Below are 23228 nucleotides of genomic sequence, written 5' to 3'. Positions count from 1 at the left end.
TGTGATCGGGAGATTTGTGTGCTTATTTCTCTGACGTGATGTTGCACGGTCAGATCCATAAACACGCTTGGTTTTGCATGGTGCTTTCCTCAAGCAGGCCGCCCCTAGAGACGCCCACGTAATGCCTTGTTCTTCCTCATTCTGTGCTGATTATGGGGAATATGTATGTTCTGCCAACTATTTAAGTGTCTGCGCAGGCCCAGCACACACAGACTGTGTGGAATCTCATGCAAGGTGCTCAACTGCTCACAGAGGCGTGCCAGACCGGCCCAAAGTCCCAGCAACATCTCAGAAAGTCCTGCAAAGTGAATTCCACGAATCGACCAAGGGGCTTTTGTGCGCAGAATGCCACGCAAAGTCGTGGTTCTGCATGCAAATTATTCCATGAACCAGGAGGCCCTTTGTGTCATGACAAAGGTTTCCGGTTGACATTAGGGCCCATTTTACAAAAAAGTAACAATTGCGTGCACAGCTTCACCTGCATATCACTTATGTGCTATTGTGTCCCCTGCAAGCAATTTTCCACATGAAATAAAAGTGGAAAATCAAAAAGTAAAAGTAGGCCAAATTGTGATTACTCTTTCATTTTACTTCCCATTTTGTGAAAGATAGGAATCTGCTGGTTCTATGCGATATTTCCGCATTTTTATGGGTGAAAACAAAAAAGACGGATTTATTTGGACTGATTTTCTGTGTCCTCCAAAATGCTGAAATATCACTCTCTGAACCCTCCACCCCTCTGGATGGCGTACTTGCCAACACCCCCACTCCCACCTCTCTCCCATGCCGGCTGGATTTCTATAAATTCGTGGGTTTCACCGCCCAAAACACCTCTTTCACTCCGCCTCCGTTCCCAGCCCAAAACCTTCCCTCCTCCCCCTCACTTTCCACCACTCACACACGCAAACACACATTTACCCACTACCCCGCCCCTTTCTTCCCCACCACAGACATTCCCTCGCCCACACCGCAGACACGCGCGCTCACACACACACACACATACAATAACACTTACCTCACTCCCCGCGACTTCCCTCGCCTGGCAGCTCCTGCGGACACTCATGTGTGACAGGGGCATGACAGTTTGATTTAGAAAGATGGCTCCGAGTGACCTCCGAATGGTCTTTCTATATCAATTTTTTTTTTTCTTTTCAGTTAACACTATTTTTTTCACTCCATACGGGGTATGCTTTGCGCATGCCACTTACAATAGATCCCCATGGAATCCACCTGCTTTTCGCGGGCACTAAATGCAGGCATATGTCCAAGGAATCCATTTGCTGTGCACATACATGATGGTGCTGTTGCAGGCGGAAGGGGACGGAGGCGAAGGAAATGTACATCCCCTCCCATATCCCACTCTGCCTGCAAAGTATTTTTAAAATGTAGCCGAGTGGTACGATATATATTTTATTTGTATCGCGCTCATACACAAGTGTTTCAACCCAAGTTTAAAGACTCCGACTTTGCGCCTTTTTTACACCTATTTTAATTCACTACGCCTTTTTAAAATGGCCGCCACTAGGTTCCAATTCTGGATCTCTGATTGACATCTTAATCTCTTGTCATGGTTCATGAATGAGAAAACGTGGCCTGGAGCCCTCGGTTGTTGGATTAGCTCCTCCAATGCCCATAAAAGCGCGTAACTTGCACGTGGGCTCGGCTTCTGCCTAGCGCATGCGCCGTCGGCCTGTGCTGTCCCTTTAAACGCCAACAGATGGGATTAGCCAACTCTGTGCTGGCGCGATGATTACCTGATGAATGACTCTCTTAGAGATATATCAGTTATCTTTTTTGCTTTGTGGTTTCAAACGCCTAATTTACTCCATCTAGTAGATAGATTTTGTAGATTTAATCATTTTCACAGCTGGGGTCCTATTCGATACCCTGAGAAACTCCAAATGACACTGTGATTGGCTGGACAAATGAGTTCTCACATCCGAAAGATGGAAATGCGTTTTAGAACAGTTTTGGAGGGAGAACAAAAATATGCAGCTGTTATATAAGTGTTACTCTGCGATGGTTTTTGCTTACTAGGTTGTTATCACAGTTAATTTTGCTGGTTTTGTTCATCTGTAAAATTGCATGAAAGTGACATTTTGCTGCTCATTACGGCAAGCGCTGGTTCATTACTGGTAAATGGAAAGCTTTTGGTTTTTTGTAGGGGCGCCCGTGGCAGTGCTAAGCACCCATGAAATTGCTTGTATAATGTAGTTTAAGTGCAATCTTGGAGAAAGATTCCCCCTTTGGGTGAAGTGACATTTCCATTCTCCACAGTGGCGTCTATTTCGGCCACTTAGGGGTGACTTTTTAAAGGGGGTGCGGGGGGCGTAAGGTCTGGACGGTGACCTTATTTCCATCGACGGCCGTGCAAAATGCAATACAGCAAAATGGCAGCGCTGGCCTGAATGTCAGAAAAACAGAGGCGAAGCGAGTGTCGTCTACAAAGTGGGGCCTGCAGCTAATGTAGTTGGGCCCCCCTGCAGTGACACCAACATCTGTAAAGGCCCACACAGCGCTGCTGAGTGGGCATTTTACAGATTTTGGGTGGGCCTTGCCCAGTCAGCAGGGTCGGACTGGGAAAAGAAATAGGCCCGGTAACCCAAAATAATGTGGCCCACCCCTCGCCTCACAACCCTTGACCTCTGATGACATCACTGGAAGTGATGCCATTTGGCCCATCCCAAAGTGACATTTCAGGAAAGCGATGAAACACGACCTTTCACCCCTTGATAAAACAGGAAGTGGCATCAAATAGCATTGTTCCCAAGTACACTAAATTACTGTGAATCCAAGCAGACGTCCAAGTCCAAATGATAATGTTATTGTATAGCACTTACACTTAAGCTCTTTTTTATAGAACAAATATGCATACAATATCACCCAACCTGTGTTGGTACTCATTTATTGACCTAAGGATGAAAGGCTTTAAAAAAAATAATATATACATATATTTTTTTTTTTACATTTTTGTTTCTTCCAAACCAGCCCAGGCATGGCCAGAAACCAGCCCCCACTCCTCAGGGACGCTTTCAGGCCGGCCACGGGCCGTAAGGCAGAGGGGCCAATCCGACCCTGCCGGTCAGGCCCTACCCTGTCTACACCTCTGAGAAAAGACTACATTTGATGTGTGATGAGAATCATCCAAACGACGCTAAATGCTCACCTCCTGATCACCGTGCTCAGCCTCCGACAATACCCCCAGCCCACCCCTCCATGCCAGGGCAGCGTGACTAATTCTATTGCAAAGGAATACTCGATGGTCACCCGAGGGGCCACCATCGTGGTACCATGAACGTGGCTTTCTTGCAAGGGACACCGAGGGTGTGAATCGGCCCCTGTCATGACACTGACGAAAAAGCAGTTGGGAACCTAGGCCTTTTTTCCTTTACTCAAAGAGGTTAATTTTAAAGGTATTTGTACCGCGCGCTGTCGCCACCTGAGTGGTCCCCAAGCGCTCTGGCGGATCTGAAATGGGAAAGAGTAAAGTGTAAAAATAAAATTGTGCGAGTGATATGAGTGATCATGACAGATGCACGGAATATCGGTCATGCAAGAGAGAAAGAGCAAGCGAGAGGGATCCCACTTTAAAACTAAAATATTCAACATGATATAGATTACCAAGAAAGCCTTAGATCGGCAGCAGTTCTTGCCTCAAAAGGGAGGTTAGCTCAGGCGCAACGTGCTCGCCTTTGAAACAAGACGACACAGAGCAACACAGGTTCGATCCCCAGGTCTGTGCTTAGAAACTTCTGGGTATTAAGCACGTTATAAATAACATATCATAAATGTTCTCCATTTAAAGGTTCAGTATTGCCGCTGTGCATTTTTGCATAGAAAATAATGTGTAGCTTTATTCAATGTTCCAGCAAATGTTTTTCTTTGCTCCCAAATAAACCTAATTTGAAAATGCAGATCAAAGGTCATTGATATAAATATTTGTTATCAATTAAGAGTGATTGCCACATCTTGCCTGTTTTAAGTTACAAGAGATAAACTTAATAGAGTGGGGCAATAGCGAGCGTATTGAAGCATTACATCCTTGCCATGGCAATCTTCATTTGGTTATTGGGTCCCTAGGGTACCTCATTGCCAGGGGTTAAAAGAAACGTTTGCCGGTTCTGTGTCTATATAGGCTGCGCACAAAATGTCACACCCGTGATTTCAGCACAAAAGGTTGCAATCCTGCGGGTGCAACCTTTTGTGCATGACCCTCTACCCTTCCTTGTTGGGGCCTCTCCCACCAAACCCCTGGCTGCTACGCAGTACCCTCCGTTCCACTACCTCTGTTCCAGTCGCCTACCCCACTTTCCTGCTTGGAGCTCCGGCCTCCAGTTGCCGAGATCCCGGTTTCTTCAGCACTCTGCAGAGCATGTACCCGGAAGCCCGGAGCACAGCATAGCGCGCTTCTCTGCACAACCTTTTGTGACCAGGGCTCCCGGGTGTGCACTCTGCAGACTGCCAGCTCATTTACCCCGATGTGCCCAGTACTTAGGCATTGATGTAATGTAAAGTGGTCTTGTATAGCACACCTCTGCCATTTTGGCAGCCTTTGGGGCTTGGCCGTCCAAGAGGTGACTGAAAGTGGGCTAGATGGAAGGACAGTGAGAATCCTCAAGTGTGATGCTTGGAGTCCTGAGTGTCAGCATGAAACTACATGATTGTGGTGTGGAAGCTTTGGTGTGTGCCTCATCCAGACGGGGGAGGCCCCAAGTTCAAACAATGGGAAGTTATAAATGTGAGATCGGGTAGGTGCTGGCATGAGAGGGTGGAGCAAAAGGACTAGGGGAGTCAGCAGTGGTGTTGCTTTATTAGTGGGCTATGTTTGTACAGAGATCGCTGTCGTCTGAGGAGGTTAATTGTGTGAATAGTGTAAGGTGGTGAGAGATGAGGACTGAGGTGGTTAGTGAGGGGAAAAGACTAGAGGATTTGCCTTTTGGCCCAGGATTATTGTTCACGTTACGTTGAAAATGTGGAGTTGTTGCCACAGAATGTAGACTGCTTATTGTTCGAATTTCATTTAAAGAGGGTTAGGGAGACCGACAGAGTCTGATCCCCTGAGTTCTTTGGCTAGAGCCTTTTGTGCGGGAGCATCGGCTGTTGGTGAGTGTAAGCATAGACGTATCTGTCTACACGATGCCTCCGGGATTGGGATGATGACGGCTGTTAGTGAGAGTAAGCATAGAAGTATCTGTCTACATGATGCCTGCGAGTGTGGGATGATGTCGGCTGTTGGTGAGAGTAAGCATAGACGTTTCTGTCTACACGATGCCTCTGAGAGTGGGATGATGTTGGCTGTTGGTGAGAGTAAGCATAGAAGTATCTGTCTACACAATGCCTGCGAGAGTGGGATGATGTCGGCTGTTGGTGAGAGTAAGCATAGACGTTTCTGTCTACATAATGCCTTAGAGAGTGGGATGATGTTGGCTGTTGGTGAGAGTAAACATAGACGTTTCTGTCTACATAATGCCTTAGAGAGTGGGATGATGTCGGCTGTTGGTGAGCGTAAGCATAGAAGTATCTGTCTAGACGATGCCTGCGAGAGTGGGATGCTGTTGGTGAGAGTAAGCATATAAGTATCTGTCTACACGATGCCTCCGAGAGAGTGGGATGATGTCGGCTGTTGGTGACAGTAAGCATAGAAGTATCTGTCTACACGATGCCTCCGAGAGAGTGGGATGATGTCGGCTGTTGATGAGAGTAAGCATATAAAGTAAGCATATAAGTATCTGTCTACACGATGCCTCCGAGAGAGTGGGATGATGTCGGCTGTTGGTGACAGTAAGCATAGAAGTATCTGTCTACACGATGCCTCCGAGAGAGTGGGATGATGTCGGCTGTTGATGAGAGTAAGCATATAAGTATCTGTCTACACGATGCCTCCGAGAGAGTGGGATGATGTCGGCTGTTGGTGACAGTAAGCATAGAAGTATCTGTCTACACGATGCCTCCGAGAGAGTGGGATGATGTTGGCTGTTGGTGAGAGTAAGCATATAAGTATCTGTCTACACGATGCCTCCGAGAGAGTGGGATGATGTTGGCTGTTGGTGACAGTAATCATAGAAGTATCTGCCTACACGATGCCTCCGAGAGAGTGGGATGATGTCAGCTGTTGGTGAGAGTAAGCTTAGACGTTTCTGTCTTCATAATGCCTTAGAGAGTGGGATGATGTTGGCTGTTGGTGAGAGTAAACATAGACGTTTCTGTCTACATAATGCCTTAGAGAGTGGGATGATGTCGGCTGTTGGTGAGCGTAAGCATAGAAGTATCTGTCTAGACGATGCCTGCGAGAGTGGGATGATGTCGGCTGTTGGTGAGCGTAAGCATAGAAGTATCTGTCTAGACGATGCCTGCGAGAGTGGGATGATATCGGCTGTTGGTGAGAGTAAGCATATAAGTATCTGTCTACACGATGCCTCCGAGAGAGTGGGATGATGTCGGCTGTTGGGGACAGTAAGCATAGAAGTATCTGTCTACACGATGCCTCTGAGAGTGGGATGATGTTGGCTGTTGGTGAGAGTAAGCTTAGACAGTTTTGTCTAGACCATGCCTGCGAGAGTGGGATGATGGCGGCTGTTGGTGAGAGTAAGCATAGAAATATCTGTCTACACTATGCCTCCGAGAGTGGGAGGATGGCCTGACAATCTTTGGATTTGTGAGCTAGTGTGTCATTTGCATAGCGGCCATATAGGAACCCCGATAAAGGCCTTGCTTAACAGAAAAGAGCAATGCGCATACCAATTTCCCCTCAACCCTCCAGTTAGGTCGTCTGTAAGTCCTGTGATCGAAATCAGCCTTCTGATATAGCAGGCCCCATGTACATAATGCCTTAGAGAGTGGGATGATGTTGGCTGTTGGTGAGAGTAAACATAGACGTTTCTGTCTACATAATGCCTTAGAGAGTGGGATGATGTCGGCTGTTGGTGAGCGTAAGCATAGAAGTATCTGTCTAGACGATGCCTGCGAGAGTGGGATGCTGTTGGTGAGAGTAAGCATATAAGTATCTGTGGGATGATGTCTGCTGTTGGTGACAGTAAGCATAGAAGTATCTGTCTACACGATGCCTCCGAGAGAGTGGGATGATGTCGGCTGTTGGTGACAGTAAGCATAGAAGTATCTGTCTACACGATGCCTCCGAGAGAGTGGGATGATGTCGGCTGTTGGTGACAGTAAGCATAGAAGTATCTGTCTACACGATGCCTCCGAGAGAGTGGGATGATGTCGGCTGTTGGTGACAGTAAGCATATAAGTATCTGTCTACACAATGCCTCCGAGAGAGTGGGATGATGTCGGCTGTTGGTGAGAGTAAGCTTAGACGTTTCTGTCTTCATAATGCCTTAGAGAGTGGGATGATGTTGGCTGTTGGTGAGAGTAAACATAGACGTTTCTGTCTACATAATGCCTTAGAGCATGGGTGCACAACATACGGCCCGCGGGCCAGTTGCGGCCCGCCATGCTCTTTTGTCCGGCCCGCGAGGCACAAAGACTTTCCTAATGGAGGGCGGCCTGCGGCCGCCCTCCATTAGGAAAGTCTTTGTTGTCTTCCGGGCCGGACAAAACACTGGCCGTCATTGGCTCAGCACACATGCACCACGTTGCTCCTACGAGCCACGTAGTGTGTGTGTGCTGACCCAATGGAGGGCCAGCACTACGGCTGGCGTGGTCCATAAGGCTTGATGCCGGAAGGCATTTCAGCCTTGGACCACGCCAGCCGTAGTACGATTCCAGCTTTCCTGCTTACCTGCCTTCCAGCACGTCTCCGGTAAGTGGTCTGTTTGCGTTTGTGTGTCGGGTCTGTTTTACTTTATGTTTGTGTGTGTGTATGTTGCGATGGGGGGGTGGGGGGGTGTCGGATGTGTATGAATGTTGGAATTTGAATGCATTTTATGTGTATGTTGAGATGCGGGGGTGGGGGGGTGTCGGATGTGTATGAATGTTGGAATTTGAATGCATTTTATGTGTATGTTGAGATGCGGGGTTGGGGGGGGTCGGATGTGTATGAATGTTGGAATTTGAATGCATTTTATGTGTATGTTGAGATGCGGGGGTGGGGGGGTGTCGGATGTGTATGAATGTTGGAATTTGAATGCATTTTATGTGTATGTTGAGATGCGGGGGTGGGGGGGGTCGGATGTGTATGAATGTTGGAATTTGAATGCATTTTATGTGTATGTTGAGATGCGGGGTGGGGGGGGGTCGGATGTGTATGAATGTTGGAATTTGAATGCATTTTATGTGTATGTTGGGATGCGGGGGTGTCGGATGTGTATGAATGTTTTGATTTGAATGTATTTTGTGTGTATGTTGAGATGCGGAGGTGGGGGGTGTGTCTGATGTGTGTGAATGTTTGTATTTGAATGTATTTTGTGTGTATGTTGAGATGCGGGGGTGGGGGTGGGTGTCGGATGTGTATGAATGTTTTGATTTGAATGTATTTTGTGTGTATGTTGAGATGCGGAGGTGGGGGGTGTGTCTGATGTGTGTGAATGTTTGTATTTGAATGTATTTTGTGTGTATGTTGAGATGCGGGGGTGGGGGTGGGTGTCGGATGTGTATGAATGTTTTGATTTGAATGTTTTTTGTGTGCTGAGTTGGGGGGGTGGGGGTTCGGGTCTGTATGGGTGCATGTTTGTGTGTGTGCTGAGTTGGGGTTGGGGGGGTTCGGGTCTGTGTGTGCTGATTTGGGGGGTGGGGGTTCAGGTCTGTATGGGTGCATGCGTGTGTGCTGAGTTGGGGGGTGGGGGTTCGGGTCTGTATGGGTGCATGTGTGTGTGCTGAGTTGGGGGGTGGGGGTCCGGGTCTGTAAGGGTGCATGTGTGTGTGCTGAGTTGGGGGGTGGGGGGTTCGGGTCTGTAAGGGTGCATGTGTGTGTGCTGAGTTGGGGGGTGGGGGGTTCGGGTCTGTACGGGTGCATGTGTGTGTGCTGAGTTGGGGGGTGGGGGGTTCGAGTCTGTATGGGTGCATGTGTGTGTGCTGAGTTGGGGGGTGGGGGGTTCGGGTCTGTATGGGTGCATGTGTGTGTGCTGAGTTGGGGGGTGGGGGTTCGGGTCTGTAAGGGTGCATGTGTGTGTGCTGAGTTGGGGGGTGGGGGGTTCGGGTCTGTAAGGGTGCATGTGTGTGTGCTGAGTTGGTGGGTGGGGGGTTCGGGTCTGTATGGGTGCATGCTTGAGAATGTGTGTGCTGCGTTGGGGGCAGGGGGTTCGGGTCTGTATGGGTTCATGCTTGAGAATGTGTGTGCTGCGTTGGGGGCGGGGGTTCGGGTCTGTATAGGTGCATGCTTGAGAGTGTGTTTGGGGTATAGTGTTTGGTTGGGGGTGAGGGGGCCATGGGGCATAGTGTTTGGTTTGGGTGAGGGGGCCATGGGGCATAGTGTTTGGTTGGGGGTGAGGGACAGGGGGCATAGTGTTTGGTTGGGGGTGGGGGCCATGGGGCATAGTGTTTGGTTGGGGTGGGGGCCATGGGGCATAGTGTTTGGTTGGGGGTGAGGGGCCCATGGGGCATAGTGTTTGGTTGGGGGTTAGGGGGGTGAGGGGGCCATGGGGCATAGTGTTTGGTTGAGTGTGAGGGACAGGGGGCATAGTGTTTGCTTGGGGGTGAGGGACAGGGGGCATAGTGTTTGGTTGGGGTTGGGAGCCATGGGGCATAGTGTTTGGTTGGGGTGAGGGACAGGGGGCATAGTGTTTGCTTGGTGGGTGAGGGACAGGGGGCATAGTGTTAGGTTGGGGGTGGGAGCCATGGGGCATAGTGTTTGGTTGGGGGTGAGGGGGCCATGGGGCATAGTGTTTGGTTGGGGGTGAGGGACAGGGGGCATAGTGTTTGGTTGGGGGTGGGGGCCATGGGGCATAGTGTTTGGTTGGGGTGGGGGGGCCATGGGGCATAGTGTTTGGTTGGGGGTGAGGGACAGGGGGCATAGTGTTTGGTTGGGGGTGGGGGCCATGGGGCATAGTGTTTGGTTGGGGTGGGGGTCATGGGGCATAGTGTTTGGTTGGGGGTGAGGGGCCCAATGGGCATAGTGTTTGGTTGGGGGTGAGGGGGCCCATGGGGCATAGTGTTTGGTTGGGGGTGAGGGGACCCATGGGGCATAGTGTTTGGTTGGGGGTGAGGGGGCCATGGGGCATAGTGTTTGGTTGGGGATGGGAGCCATGGGGCATAGTGTTTGGTTGGGGGTGAGGGGACCATGGGGCATAGTGTTTGGTTGGGGGTTAGGGGGGTGAGGGGGCCATGGGGCATAGTGTTTGGTTGGGGGTGAGGGGGCCATGGGGCATAGTGTTTGGTTGGGGGTGAGGGGGCCATGGGGCATAGTGTTTGGTTGTGGGTGAGGGACAGGGGGCATAGTGTTTGGTTGGGGGTGGGGGCCATGGGGCATAGTGTTTGGTTGGGGTGGGGGTCATGGGGCATAGTGTTTGGTTGGGGGTGAGGGGCCCAATGGGCATAGTGTTTGGTTGGGGGTGAGGGGGCCCATGGGGCATAGTGTTTGGTTGGGGGTGAGGGGGCCCATGGGGCATAGTGTTTGGTTGGGGGTGAGGGGGCCATGGGGCATAGTGTTTGGTTGGGGATGGGAGCCATGGGGCATAGTGTTTGGTTGGGGGTGAGGGGACCATGGGGCATAGTGTTTGGTTGGGGATGGGAGCCATGGGGCATAGTGTTGCACTCCAAGAGTGAACTCAATAATAAAGCTAAAACAGGCACAGTTAGGAGATGTACATCCTTTGCTTTTTTGAGGAAACCTGACTCAACGAAGGCCATACTCCTCTTGGGTAACCCAAACAGCAAACTATAGCAGTCCAAAATAACGGAATGTCCAATCAAGTGTCAATAAAATATATATAATTTAATTAAATAGACGATATACGATAACTAAATCGAAATAAATGATAGCAATGGAAAATGTGTAGTACAAAATGTAAGTTTGAAATGCAATAAAAATCGTTATCCCTCAAAAACATCTTTTTCCATGTGTTTAATACAAATTGGGGGTTGAAAAAGCCTCCTGACATGTCCCGCCTACCGTCCCGCCCACTTTTACTTTTTCGGCCCACTATAGCCCTCATGTAAGGTACTTTCGGCCCTCTGTCAAAATCAGTTGTGCACCCCTGCCTTAGAGAGTGGGATGATGTCGGCTGTTGGTGAGCGTAAGCATAGAAGTATCTGTCTACACGATGCCTGCGAGAGTGGGATGATGTCGGCTGTTGGTGAGCGTAAGCATAGAAGTATCTGTCTACACGATGCCTGCGAGAGTGGGATGATGTCGGTTGTTGGTGAGCGTAAGCATAGAAATATCTGTCTACACGATGCCTCCGAGAGAGTGGGATGATGTCGGCTGTTGGTGAGAGTAAGCATATAAGTATCTGTCTACAAGATGCCTCCGAGAGAGTGGGATGATGTCGGCTGTTGGGGACAGTAAGCTTAGACAGTTTTGTCTAGACCATGCCTGCGAGAGTGGGATGATGTCGGCTGTTGGGGACAGTAAGCATAGAAGTATCTGTCTACACGATGCCTCTGAGAGTGGGAGGATGGCCTGCCAATCTTTGGATTTGTGAGCTAGTGTGTCATTTGCATAGCGGCCATATAGGAACCCCGATAAAGGCCTTGCTTAACAGAAAAGAGCAATGCGCATACCAATTTCCCCTCAACCCTCCAGTTAGGTCGTCTGTAAGTCCTGTGATCGAAATCAGCCTTCTGATATAGCAGGCCCCATGTAGAAGTCTGTATGGCACCAAAAGGGGTTAAGGGTACAGCGTTTGTACATATCCGTAATTCTGAGAAAAAAGACTGCGAGTGACAGCGCATGGCTCACACTCCGGTGCAATTACCCGGACTCTGCAGCCCCAGCCGTCAGTCACACCGAGAGCTGTCTGGGTGGTACAAAGTACCTGTGAGCTGAGAGGCTCTTTGCCTCGCACAAACCGAGACCAAGGCGGGGCTATTATCAAAAGTCATCATTCTACTGTCAAGCACTTGCCGTCCACATGCGGCCGATCCTTCATGTTGTCTCACTCCTGCACGGTTAGTGACTGGCTGCTTATTGTAGCAGTGCGCCGCATTTTTCACTGGGTAGTATGTGCGGTGTACTTTTCACATGGTGTACAAAACAGCACCTTCTTATACTGGTTGAATCAAGTTGCATGTTTTGTGTATTGCATTTACTCATGCTTCATTGCTTTTTCCTAATAAGCAACACATATACTTAAGACATGGGCCTTGGGCAGCCTGTTTATCTGGACATGTTAAAAGACGAGGCCCTTCCATTGGGAAGACCCTGGTCGACCTTGCCCAGAATATACTTAGGATAGCAGGGCGCATCTCGAGCCCATCACTCCCCTAGACTTGCATATACATTTATAATATCGCGATCAGCGATCGCCACCCATCGGTCACCCACTTACGCGCCTTCTCATGCTCGGCGCCAGGGTAACTTCACCTCTCTCCTGTGACATCACACCTTTTTCTGGTCAATGCAGACTGAGGTCCTGCTGCCCCTGGGTGGGGCTTAATGCCCCTTAACTCGTACACGGTTTCCACACTTTGAGACTACTATGGCAGTGAGTTGGCGCAGTATGACACAAACCTCATAACAATTACTTTTACCAAGATTTTCAGCCATACAATCTAGGTAGAAAAAGTGGTGGTGGCTATGCAGATGTTCTCACTGGAAGACCCACTGCTTATTGTATCTGGGGAGGGTGCTCCGTGGGTTAAGTTGCTTGCTCCTGTGATCTGTGTGAACGGTAAACTGGTGACTCCGTTATTTGTATAGCACCTTTTTTTCAGTTCTAGAATTTAATTTCACAAATAAATACATTTTGGTGATTGTAATCTTCCTCACGCCAACTATTCAGGGGCTGTGAAACGGATGTCTCTGTAGCTGCACGTCACAGGTCAGATGCCTCAGAGGTGGCCTCAGCCTCATAACCTTCCAAGGTACCGCAGCCATTTCTGACTAATAGTCACACCTGTCATTTACAGCACACTCAAGCCCAGAAAGTGTTTTTAAATGCCACGCAAGTGCAATTGCAAATAGCAATTGCAAATGACACTTGAGTTTCCGACGCAGAAAAACGTATGTTGGTATCTACATATTTTGACAACTACAATAACATGGACATCTTTTACCCCACATGTTCACATGATTTGCTCCTCAGTTTGCTGTTCCCGTATAGTTCATTTTTGCTCAAAAAGACTACAAGACAAATCCATCCTTAGACATCAAAATGATGTATGTCTCGATCAGGGCCTGAAAGAAGCTTGCCCTTCAAAATCCCGTTAAGAACCCGCATATTGTTTGCAAACGGCCTTTTAAGGGTTCCATGTGTTCAAATTGCAGCAAAAATGGCCGTGGACACAAAATATTGCGGCAAAAAGGCTGTAGTTTTGCCGCCGCAATCCATGTAAAGGATGCGGAGGAACACCCCTGCAACGCCGCTCCCCTTAAATGATCTAATGGGGTACACCTTTAAGGCGTCAAACTACTGCATTTTAGCTGTGATTTATTTATTTTGTACAGGCAACATTTTTTGCCGCGATTTTATCACTGCATACCCTTTTAAGGCTATCTTTATTTCAAGATAACATCCTTTGAAATGAAGACTTTTCAGCCAAGCTTGGCGTGCACAGGGATTTCTTTCTTAAATCCCGCCGTTAAGGGGTGCCTTCCCCCCAATTGGTTAAATGGAAGCAAAACATCCCCACTACCTGAAGAATGCGCCGGTTTGCGCTGAATGGACACTCAGAGTGCAACAAAGATGGCCGGCGACATGGAGCGATCTGGCAGCCAATCCGTGGGACTCGAGCAGGAGCAACAGTCACAGACCTGCTTTGTCTTGTTGGAGACTCAGCACTGGGATTGGGTTGGCAGACCAACATTATTGTGCACTGGGTCATGTTTTATGAAAGGGCCTCATATACAAAAACACCTGTTTTTATTTTACCCACTCCTCAGGGAGGTGAAAGTATGCAGTGTGCCGCCACCTTCTCTCTTTAAGCACCCTACAGGGACCCCAGTCCAGATGTTGGGGTGCCTGATGTGGTGTTTTTTTTTTCTTCATCAGATAGTGAGTTGCAGTAACTCTGTGTGGGCCTTGTGGAATAACTGTACTCAATGAGTTCTAAAAGGGAGGGGTGGCAGGGGACACAGAGCATGAGCTGAAACGAGGAGTCTGGGAGTGCACCCACATCTCAGTGATCCAGATTCCTACCTGTCCAATGGGAGCTCCCTTTTACCACAGCGCATGGGGTGTGCATGTGTCATATATAATGCAACACACCTTTTTAAAAAGGCAGTGCTCCATTACAGAAGTGTGTCCACCTGGGATCACCACTCCTGCCCAGCACCAACTCCTCTTCTGAGATGGCCTTGGAGGTTGGAAGGGAACTGTAGCACGTGGAGTAATGTTCCTGGAAAGAACAGCATGTGGCGGGAGTCAGGTCTGCTGATAGGGGCCTGCCATTTCCGGTTCTCCAGATGCTTTAGACTACAATTCCCATCATCCCTGGCCGGCGTAGTCCATGATGAGAGTTCATGATAATCATAGATCTTCACGTTCCAGACCCGTGTATCACTCCATGGACCCAGTGCCAGACCTGCTGGATAACCTGATCTGCTCCACTGTGACACTAAGAGAAAGAGGAACATTTCAACATTAAAAACTAAAAGCTGTCCATTATATGAATGAACCAAACAGAAATGGTAAAGCAAAGGGTTAAAAACTGAACTCGGCGATGTGCATAAATCGGGCCTATTTTGGGAGATATTTCTTCAAGTATGGGGTATTTGAATACATTGATAATACGAACGGTCAGATGGTATGATACAATTCTTCATGCTAGAATTGTAACGTCAATGGCCAGTAGCTTAACAAATATCATTTTGATCCAATTGGTCAGAACTTTCTAACTCAAATAAGGAGCTATTTTCATTTAGCCCTGCTTGATAAAGGTGATTCATAATGTCCGCATAAAGGATGTGTACTTAATTGCTGTGGCATTCACTGTTCTCATTCATTTGCACATTCATACATCATCCCCGTCACATTCAGGCAAGGCAGGGTGAAGCGCGTGCCATTAAGTGGCATAGACCAGACTGTTCAGTACAGCGCCGCTCCTCCTTGAAGGACAGAACAGCCAGCAATGGGCGTCTATGCAAAATGTCATCGCTGCGCAACAATGAAATATGTCCCCAAGGGCACTATAGGGAGGGGTGGAGGCAGTAGGAGTGTTGGGGGGATGCCCCTTAAAAGGAGGTGCACATAGTGTAACAGGAAGGGGCTGACCAAACAATCCTTGCCAAAGCCAACACGTTTGGCTTTTGTATATTATTAATATTATGGTATTTATTGAGCGCAGATTTAGCATCAGGAGCGGTCTACAATCATAGGGGGAAGAACACAGTGAGCGAAGAGCGAAGGAGAGAAAAAGGGAGAAGGGAGTGAACAGGGAGGGTGGGAAATTGGCAGCAAGATATCTACAAGCAACTAGGGGAGGACACAGTGAAAAGCAAATCACTGAGTCTCAGGTAGGGTGGGGACTGCAGGGTGTGTGGACCTAGGTGTTAGAGAGGAGCCATTCCTTGAAGAGGAAGGTCTTGAGCTCTTGCCTGAACTGTAGATGCAATGGAGCAAGTCTGATGTTCGAAGGGAGGAGGTTCCAGAATCCTGGGATGTAAACCGAGAAGGCATGTCTTTTGGTTCTTTCCTTCCTGCACCAGCAGAGTTCAAGTCTGCACATGTCCTGACTTCTGGTGGATTACAGGCCTCCAGAGATGCTGAGTGTCTCAGTTATGTAGATTGGGGACTTCAGGGTGACAACCTAATAGATGATGCAACAGGATTTTAAGACAATACCAGCTTTCTGCGGGAGGCAGTACAATGAGGGTCGCAGTGATGTGGTTGAATTTGGGGCGTCCTTTGATGCGTCAGTGGATTTGAAGTTGCTTTCTGGAATCCAGGGCTTGATTTTCTGAAGGATAAAATGTTGGCACCAAGCATTTTTTGTTTTCCGTGCTATGTTTTATTTGAAGGTGAGGTGTCTGTCGATGTCAAACCCAAGGGACTTGGCCCAGGTATAGGCATTTGCCAGGCTCTGCCATAACGTACTTCCTGGTCATATGATGAAAACAGCTGGAAAATTGGAGGAACCTGGGCACATGGCAGCAGTTCTCAATGCTCCTCAAATAGCTATACAGAAGCCAAATGTTTTTGCTTTGCCAATGCTTGTTTTTATGCAAGGACAAATAGATATCGAAGAGAACCATGCGAGTGTTCACCCCCAACGATGCAGCACCCTGGACCCAGCCACTTGCCGAGTACCACAAGGCTCATGTGTCTCTCCAACATTTTATAACATATTCACTAAACCCCTTTTCGATCTGCTTGAAGGAAAAGGAATTTCGTACACCAACTATGAGGATGATAAACAGATTCTTCTCCTCCTTACTAGAAACTATGCCTTGGACTCACACAACTTACTCTCACTCTACCACACTATCCAGGCTTGGATGGCCAATAACCTCCTCTGCCTCAATGATGAAAAAACTGAAATTTGAATAATTGTTTCACACATCTCCTTGAGCAAACTTGACCCAGAGTACAAATCTTTCATTGTTGATGGCATCACCATCCAAGTGTCCAATACTGTTAAAACATTGGATGTCTACCTGGACGCTACACTGTCTCTTCCAAGACAGGTCAGTGCAATTGCCTCTTCAGCTGCCCACACCTGTAAACTTCTTAATGCCTGCAGACCCCTCCTTTCATCTGAATGTTGCGTCTCCCATCGCCAGAGCTCTTATAGGATCACGATTATACTGCAACGCCCTATTTGTAGCATCCTCTACTCATGCCATCAGTAAACTACAACCTATCCAAAATAACACATTCAGAGCTGCCCACAACATCCCCAAGCACCAACACATCTCGTAAGCCAGAAAAAACACACATTGGCTGCCTATCCGGGAGCGGATTACCTTCATATTGCCTATATAAATGCCTATGAAAGACGGCTCCTAGGCACCTTTCACAAAACTTCCATTGATGCTCACACCGCCAGACCCATCAGATCCTCTCACGCTCACCTGCTTACTGTTCTGAAATTCAGGCGTATCAGATCGGGTGGGACCAGCTTCCCAGTCATTGCCGCCAGAAACTGCAACACCCTACCCCTGCCTTTAAGATAGGAACAATCTTACTGGGTGTTCTGGAAAAAAAGCATAAAGCGTTGTTCTTTGCCTCCAACCTGCCTCGCTCAGCATCCCTGATCTGCCCAAACTCAGCCTCGAACTTTGTCACAGTACTCACTGGCCTTTTTACTCCCCTGTACAGTTGTTGACACCATTTGCTGTCATACACAAGCTATATGTACCTTCATGCACTATATTCCTGTTTGTGATGTAATATTAACTCTGCACTCTCTACCTATCTGCATGATACCGTAAGTATGCTTACATGCAACCTGTACCCACCCTACTTACCTTTTATGTAAGCATCCTTCCATTTAAGGATATGAAAACCTTTGTTACCCATGTACGTTATGTAAGCATTCTTCAGCCATTAACTCTCAATGTTGCAACCAGCGCCTTGATGCCTACAGGTTTAGCATGCTTAATAAATGTAGAAATATTTCAATAAATAAAGAAATCAAGTGTTTGAAGGTACACTTGGTTAAGACAATTTTATTACACAAGTGGGGCATTTACAGCTGCAATTAAGCCATTAACTCCCAAAAGACTACTTTGAAATAACAGTGTCGGTCCCTTCGCAGAACAACGTTTGATGTTACTGCTTGATGGAGCTAGCTCAAAGATATCCCAGGGGTTGTGTTTTGGATTGTGATGGACATGTAGAGGGTGCAGGGTGGGAATGGCCACAGGTATTAGCAAGGCCATGGAAACTCAATGGGAAGTAAGTAACCAAACACCCATAGGCTATGTGCCCCTCCTCACATGGCATATCCCCCCTACCTGTGTTTCAATGCAGTAGTTTTGGCTTTGGTGGTGCTTCAGCGCTGCCGAAAATGTAGAATGAAAAATACAGAATGCATAAAATATCAAGTTATTAGCATCCGGGGCAGGGGAGCCAACTAATCAGGTTGCTAGGATTGCGTGCTAAATCCCACCATCTCAGCCCGCTTTTCAAGCAACCTGATGGCTGATGCCCCACCCTGCCATCTTCCCCCAACCCTCCCCTCGGGTCTCTGATCCCTTACCACCCTCCTACCCCACTTACCTGATTCATTTGGCAGCAGCAGCCGCACTGCTGCTGCTGCTCCGTGTCCCTGTTGGCCGCCATGGAAATCTTCTAGCTCCACGGTGGCCATCTTAGGTACATAGTTAGTTGGAATGAACGGGACGCTGCTCAGGCCTATACCTTGGGCACTAGGACATTACCACCCGATCGGCCTGCCGGATAGTGTTATTTGCTATAATATATACAAAAGGAACAACAACACATGGAAAATAACTTTTTCGAGATTGCCCATTACTTCATAATTAAATTTGTAATTTTGCAACTTAGTCTAGAAATTAAGTAGGTAGTAGGGGGTGCAGGGATTTTGAAAATCATTTTTTTCTTTCTTTTACATATGGATTATAGTTTTAGGTTCCTGGAGATGGTATGTTTTATTTGCATTGTAATGGTCTGCAACCTTCAGCTCTTCAGATGTTTTGAACTACAACACCCATCAGATCTAGCCAATATATTCAATGGTGAGAGATTGTGGGAGGTGTATTCCAAAATATCTAGAGATCTGCAGGTTGCAGGCCCGTGAGGAAAAGAGTTTTCATACAGAGTAACAACATTCGTTTTTATTGAATCTTCTAAATCTGTAAATTAAATTGCTACTGTTTTAAGAAACTGTATCTTACATCTTTCGTAATTGATTTACTTCAAAAATGGTTGTAGTGCCCAGAAACGCATAAATCCTAAAAGCATATTGAAATGTAATTCTAAAATTAATTCCCAAAGGGACAAGAGTTTAATTAATGTACAATTCTCCTTTCTGTTTCTTGCAGGTGAAGCGGTGGCACCCATGCATTCTCCGAGGTACCCCAGCCATGCCGAGCTGGACGCCTACGCACAGAAGGTTGCCAACAACCCCCTCTCCATAAAGATCTTCCCAACCAACATTCGGGTCCCCCAGCACAAGCACCTTAACCGAACTGTGAATGGGTATGACACAACTGGGCAGCGGTGTAGCTCCTTCCCCATGCACACCGGTGGCTACCAGGGCCTGCTGGCGGTGATGAAAGCGTCCAGCTCTAAGGGTGTGGTGAAGAATTCAGAGGGCAAGCGGATTAAGGCCTCCCCTGCACACATCACCGTTGCCCCCTACCCAGTGTCAAGCACTTTAGCTCACATCCAGACCTGCAATGGACAGATAAGTTACCACAGCAGTCAAAAGCAGCTGGAAGCGCCAGTGCCCCCAAATGTGACTGTGGCCACCTCTGTGATCCCGCTGACGGGCAGGAACCTGGCACTGCAGCAGTCAAACCTGCCCTCCATCCAGAGCATCATCTACCAGATCAATCAGCAGTGCCAGGCTCAGGTCTCCCAGCAGGCCTGCCAAGCTCTTGTGGTCACAAACCCTAGCCCGGCGAAGCATGTGGTGGCCAATGGCTTTACTAGTATGGCGGCAGGAGCCATGGCCTATGCCGGGACAATTCTGCCCGACTGCCGCACAGGGGCCGAGCTAACAATTGGCTCAAACCCTGCCCTGGCAATGGGCCCCAAGCCTGGCTTGTACCCCGATGGCATGGACTATCTAATATGGCAGCAGAAACCACAACAGCTTCGAATGTACAGCGGCGGAAGCGGGGGAGGCGGAGTCATCAGCAAATCCCCCGAAATGTGTGCAGGGGTCTCTCGGCCATACACCCTGATGGGAGCGGTGGAAAAAGTCAGCTCCTCCCCCTTGAACTGCGTTGGCATGCATGGCAATTTTTCAGTGGGGCAATACTTTGCCCCGCCGTGGAATAGCATCTTGGTGACCCCTACCAGTGACTGTTACATCCCCCAGGACCTTGCCCATGTGCACCGTGAGCTTGGGGTCCACCCGTCGGACGGACTTTCTAGCCTCCCCAGCAAGACGCTCTGCAACACCTCCATCCTCAGCAGCAGCCTTCAGTCCTTGGAGTACCTAATCAACGACATTCACCCCCCCTGCATCAAGGAGCAGATGCTGGGCAAAGGGTACGAGACGGTGTCAGTGCCAAGACTTTTGGACCACCAACACGCCCACATTCGCCTACCCGTCTACAGATAAGAGGCGGCTGCTGCTTTGGAGCCCAACACACAGTGGGTCATGGTGATAACATTAGTTTAACATATTCCCCCATCCAGCGCCATCAGGGAACATGGAAAAGGCAGAGTTCTCGGCCCAAGAGCGGATTTGAGACGCTGGACAAAATTTGGGCAGAACGTAGGTCCCGGAGTCTGCTGGAAGCTTAGAATGAAGGAATGCTTGTTACATCGCTCCGGAACAAAAATGCAATTAACGTTCTTTTCTACGAATGTGAAGGGGAACCGCGAAAACGTTGCTGCTATCTGAGGGGGGGTCCGGGGGACTACATCGGGTATGTGCGTGCAAGTGTTGGACCGCATCCCCCCCCCCCCTCACACCACTACCTGCCTCCCTGAATTCCATTCAGACCTGCATGATGGAAGAACTCCCAAATTCTATCCGGCGCAGAATTCCAAGAGGAGGAAGGGAGGGGGGAGTAAGAAAAGGTGGTCCAAAAAAAAAACAAGACTTTTTTTCGCCATTGCCGCTTTGTCGTGACTGAAACAAGCTACCGCCTAATCTAGTTGAAGTCCATAACTTGCACTGCTTTGAGTAAAGCTAATAAACTGGGGACAGTCTGGAGGATATTTAAAAGAATTAAAAACTTGAAAACTTGAACAGAATTTTTTAGTTTAATATACTGTAAATGTATGTGTTGGCTGCTAAACAGAAAGTATCTTTTTCTCCTTATTGCTTAGACATAGTCTTTTTCCCCCCCTAAAGTAAACTAAAGTGAGAGAATCATGTTATATGTTTTTTTTCCGAATGAGTGGCTTGGTGCCCAGTGCTTCATGGGATGGTAGAGGAAGGGGGGGGGGCCGAGTCAGGAAACTAGTACTGCCAGCCAGTGCACTAAAATCAGGATATTGGCCCTTTCAGCCGCTTCCTCCATTTTGGCTCCAGAGTCTTTGAAGCTACTTAAATCCTACTGCTGAATAGGAAGTGCTTAGAGGTAAAGGCTGACCCTGCTAATGATGTCGCCCATCCAGTGCCCCCATCCATTGGGAGCCAGACATAAACTCACCCCTTTCTCCCTCTGCACATCTTCCCATACCTCCAGTAAAAGCTTCTGATCTTGTAATTATTATCCCATCTGCTGTCCATGGCTTTTTTTTCAAAACCCGGCTGTGCACACATGTGAATCTAGTTCAGTGCATGGAAAGCGAATCCACATTGACCAGTAGAAAATGAACTGAAAAGCATTAGGTGACATCGGGCTGTCAGCCAGCAGGTGTGCAGGAGATGGTGGGGATACACGGAGGGGCTGGATCTCTTTCAACACCCCTCCCCACAACCTTAGGGACTTGTGCTTCAGATTCCTGAGAGGTGCTCAATCTTGTATGCTTGACTGGGAAAGGGATCCTTTGAAAATGCAAAGCCATTGTGCCAGGAGCTAATATGCGTATATTTCTTTTGTTGTTCATATACATTTCAGAATGTCCACAATGGTGTGTACTTTCATTCAATGTCATGCAGAGAGTTTGTCATTGTCCATCTGCAAAGGTCCTAGATAACGCAAAACGAAGACGTGCTTTTTCCACGCAAGATTCGATTGTTTTGAGTAAAGGGGGGGCACTGAGCCCCAAGAAGACCTGTTCGAGCACCAAGTGCATTTAAATCAAAAAAGCTGAGAATGTTTTTTTATATGAAAATTGACCATTCTATTCCACTGTGAGAAGTGCTGTCCGAACTATGTCGTTTTGAAGGATAGCGAACCAACATGCGGATGTGTCGACTGCTGATGATCTTTGCCCAAAGTAAAAACCAGGATGTGATTTGAAGTCTTCTCAGGTGTTTGCTTGTTGTGCTTTGTCTTATTTCAAATCTTCGCGCGATGACGTCAAGCAATGAAGAGCATTGGCGTTGAGCAGTGTTGGGTGATGTTGGGGGCTAACGATCCCTGGCGCTGTGTGAGAGCCACCGGAGGGGCTGGATTGGGGAGTTCTGCTCATCTAATGCTCAATCAAAGACCTGCTGAGACACGTGTGCTTAATGCAGTGGTAGGAGGATGCGTGGCTTTGTTAAGTAAGTCTTGAATGTGGGATCATATCATGTGAGTGAAGGAGAGGGGAGGCCCTCTCACCCCATCATGTGAAAACAAATGGTTCCCCTTACACTTTAATAAGGAGTGAAGTTACTTCTGTGTGGAAACAGAGAGTGAGTCACACATCAGTCAAAACAGCTGAGAATTCCAGGACCACTATTCATGGTAAGGGGGTGGTGAGGGATTGCAGTAATTCTTAAGGCGTGTCTAAGTGCAAGAGGACTCATACAATGGTGCACATAGACGAAAGTGATCTCCAATTCTACTACACAAGTGGAGAAGAGGTTCAAGTTGGCACAATACCACCCCTCCTACTGTACCATTTATTTATTTTAATGTTATTAACGACAAGGTGTAACGTGGTTCAAGGTCCTAGTGGACCCATCGGATTACCTTGGTTCAGCCCCTGGAGCACTTATGCTCACAAATTCACAATTAGTCTGCAGACTAACCCTTTTCTTAGGATGTTAGAATCTTCATCATATTGTAGATGGCCAATAACAACCTTGTCCTAGTGCACCCTACAAAGAACGTCAGACGTATGTGTGACGAAGTTTATATTGACCCCAATCGTGTCCTATGGTGGTGAGGCCTCAGCTTGCATTTTAGGTAAAGGCCCTCCGATACGTCAGGTTTCCGGAAAGTGCTGCTCATGCCAGGTGATGTAACAGAGGACCCACCTCCTGCAATATTGATCGACCAATGACTTCCATTCCCACACAAATTGAAACCGAGTTGATCATGCAAAGGGAGCATATTCGTTATGTCGTACAAATGAACCCCAGAGTCTCGACAAGCCTCTCAGCTCAATATGAAAATGGAAGAAAGTTGCCCCTCTCAGTCTCCTTACTGCAGTAAGGAGATTTCTTTCCCCGTCATGTGAATTAAGGTACTTCTGTGTGAATTGCTGCAA

General features: G+C 48.1%; 1 protein-coding gene across 2 annotated transcripts in view; it reads left to right on the top strand.

The window, feature by feature from the left end:
* FAM222A (family with sequence similarity 222 member A) overlaps nucleotides 1–22052 on the top strand; it is a 305618-nt gene extending 283566 nt beyond the window's left edge. For both annotated transcript variants that reach the window (XM_069619412.1, XM_069619411.1), the window contains one exon: nucleotides 19004–22052. In XM_069619412.1, coding sequence (XP_069475513.1) covers nucleotides 19004–20253 — 1250 coding nt within the window. In that variant the 3' untranslated portion in view covers nucleotides 20254–22052. The remainder of the gene's footprint in view (nucleotides 1–19003) is intronic.
* Nucleotides 22053–23228: the final 1176 nt, after the last annotated feature.

This window comes from Ambystoma mexicanum, chromosome 10, assembly GCF_040938575.1.
Source record: "Ambystoma mexicanum isolate Mex_15411 chromosome 10, UKY_AmexF1_1, whole genome shotgun sequence".
NCBI classification, from domain to species: domain Eukaryota; kingdom Metazoa; phylum Chordata; class Amphibia; order Caudata; family Ambystomatidae; genus Ambystoma; species Ambystoma mexicanum.
This window is presented reverse-complemented; position numbering and strand designations above follow the sequence as displayed.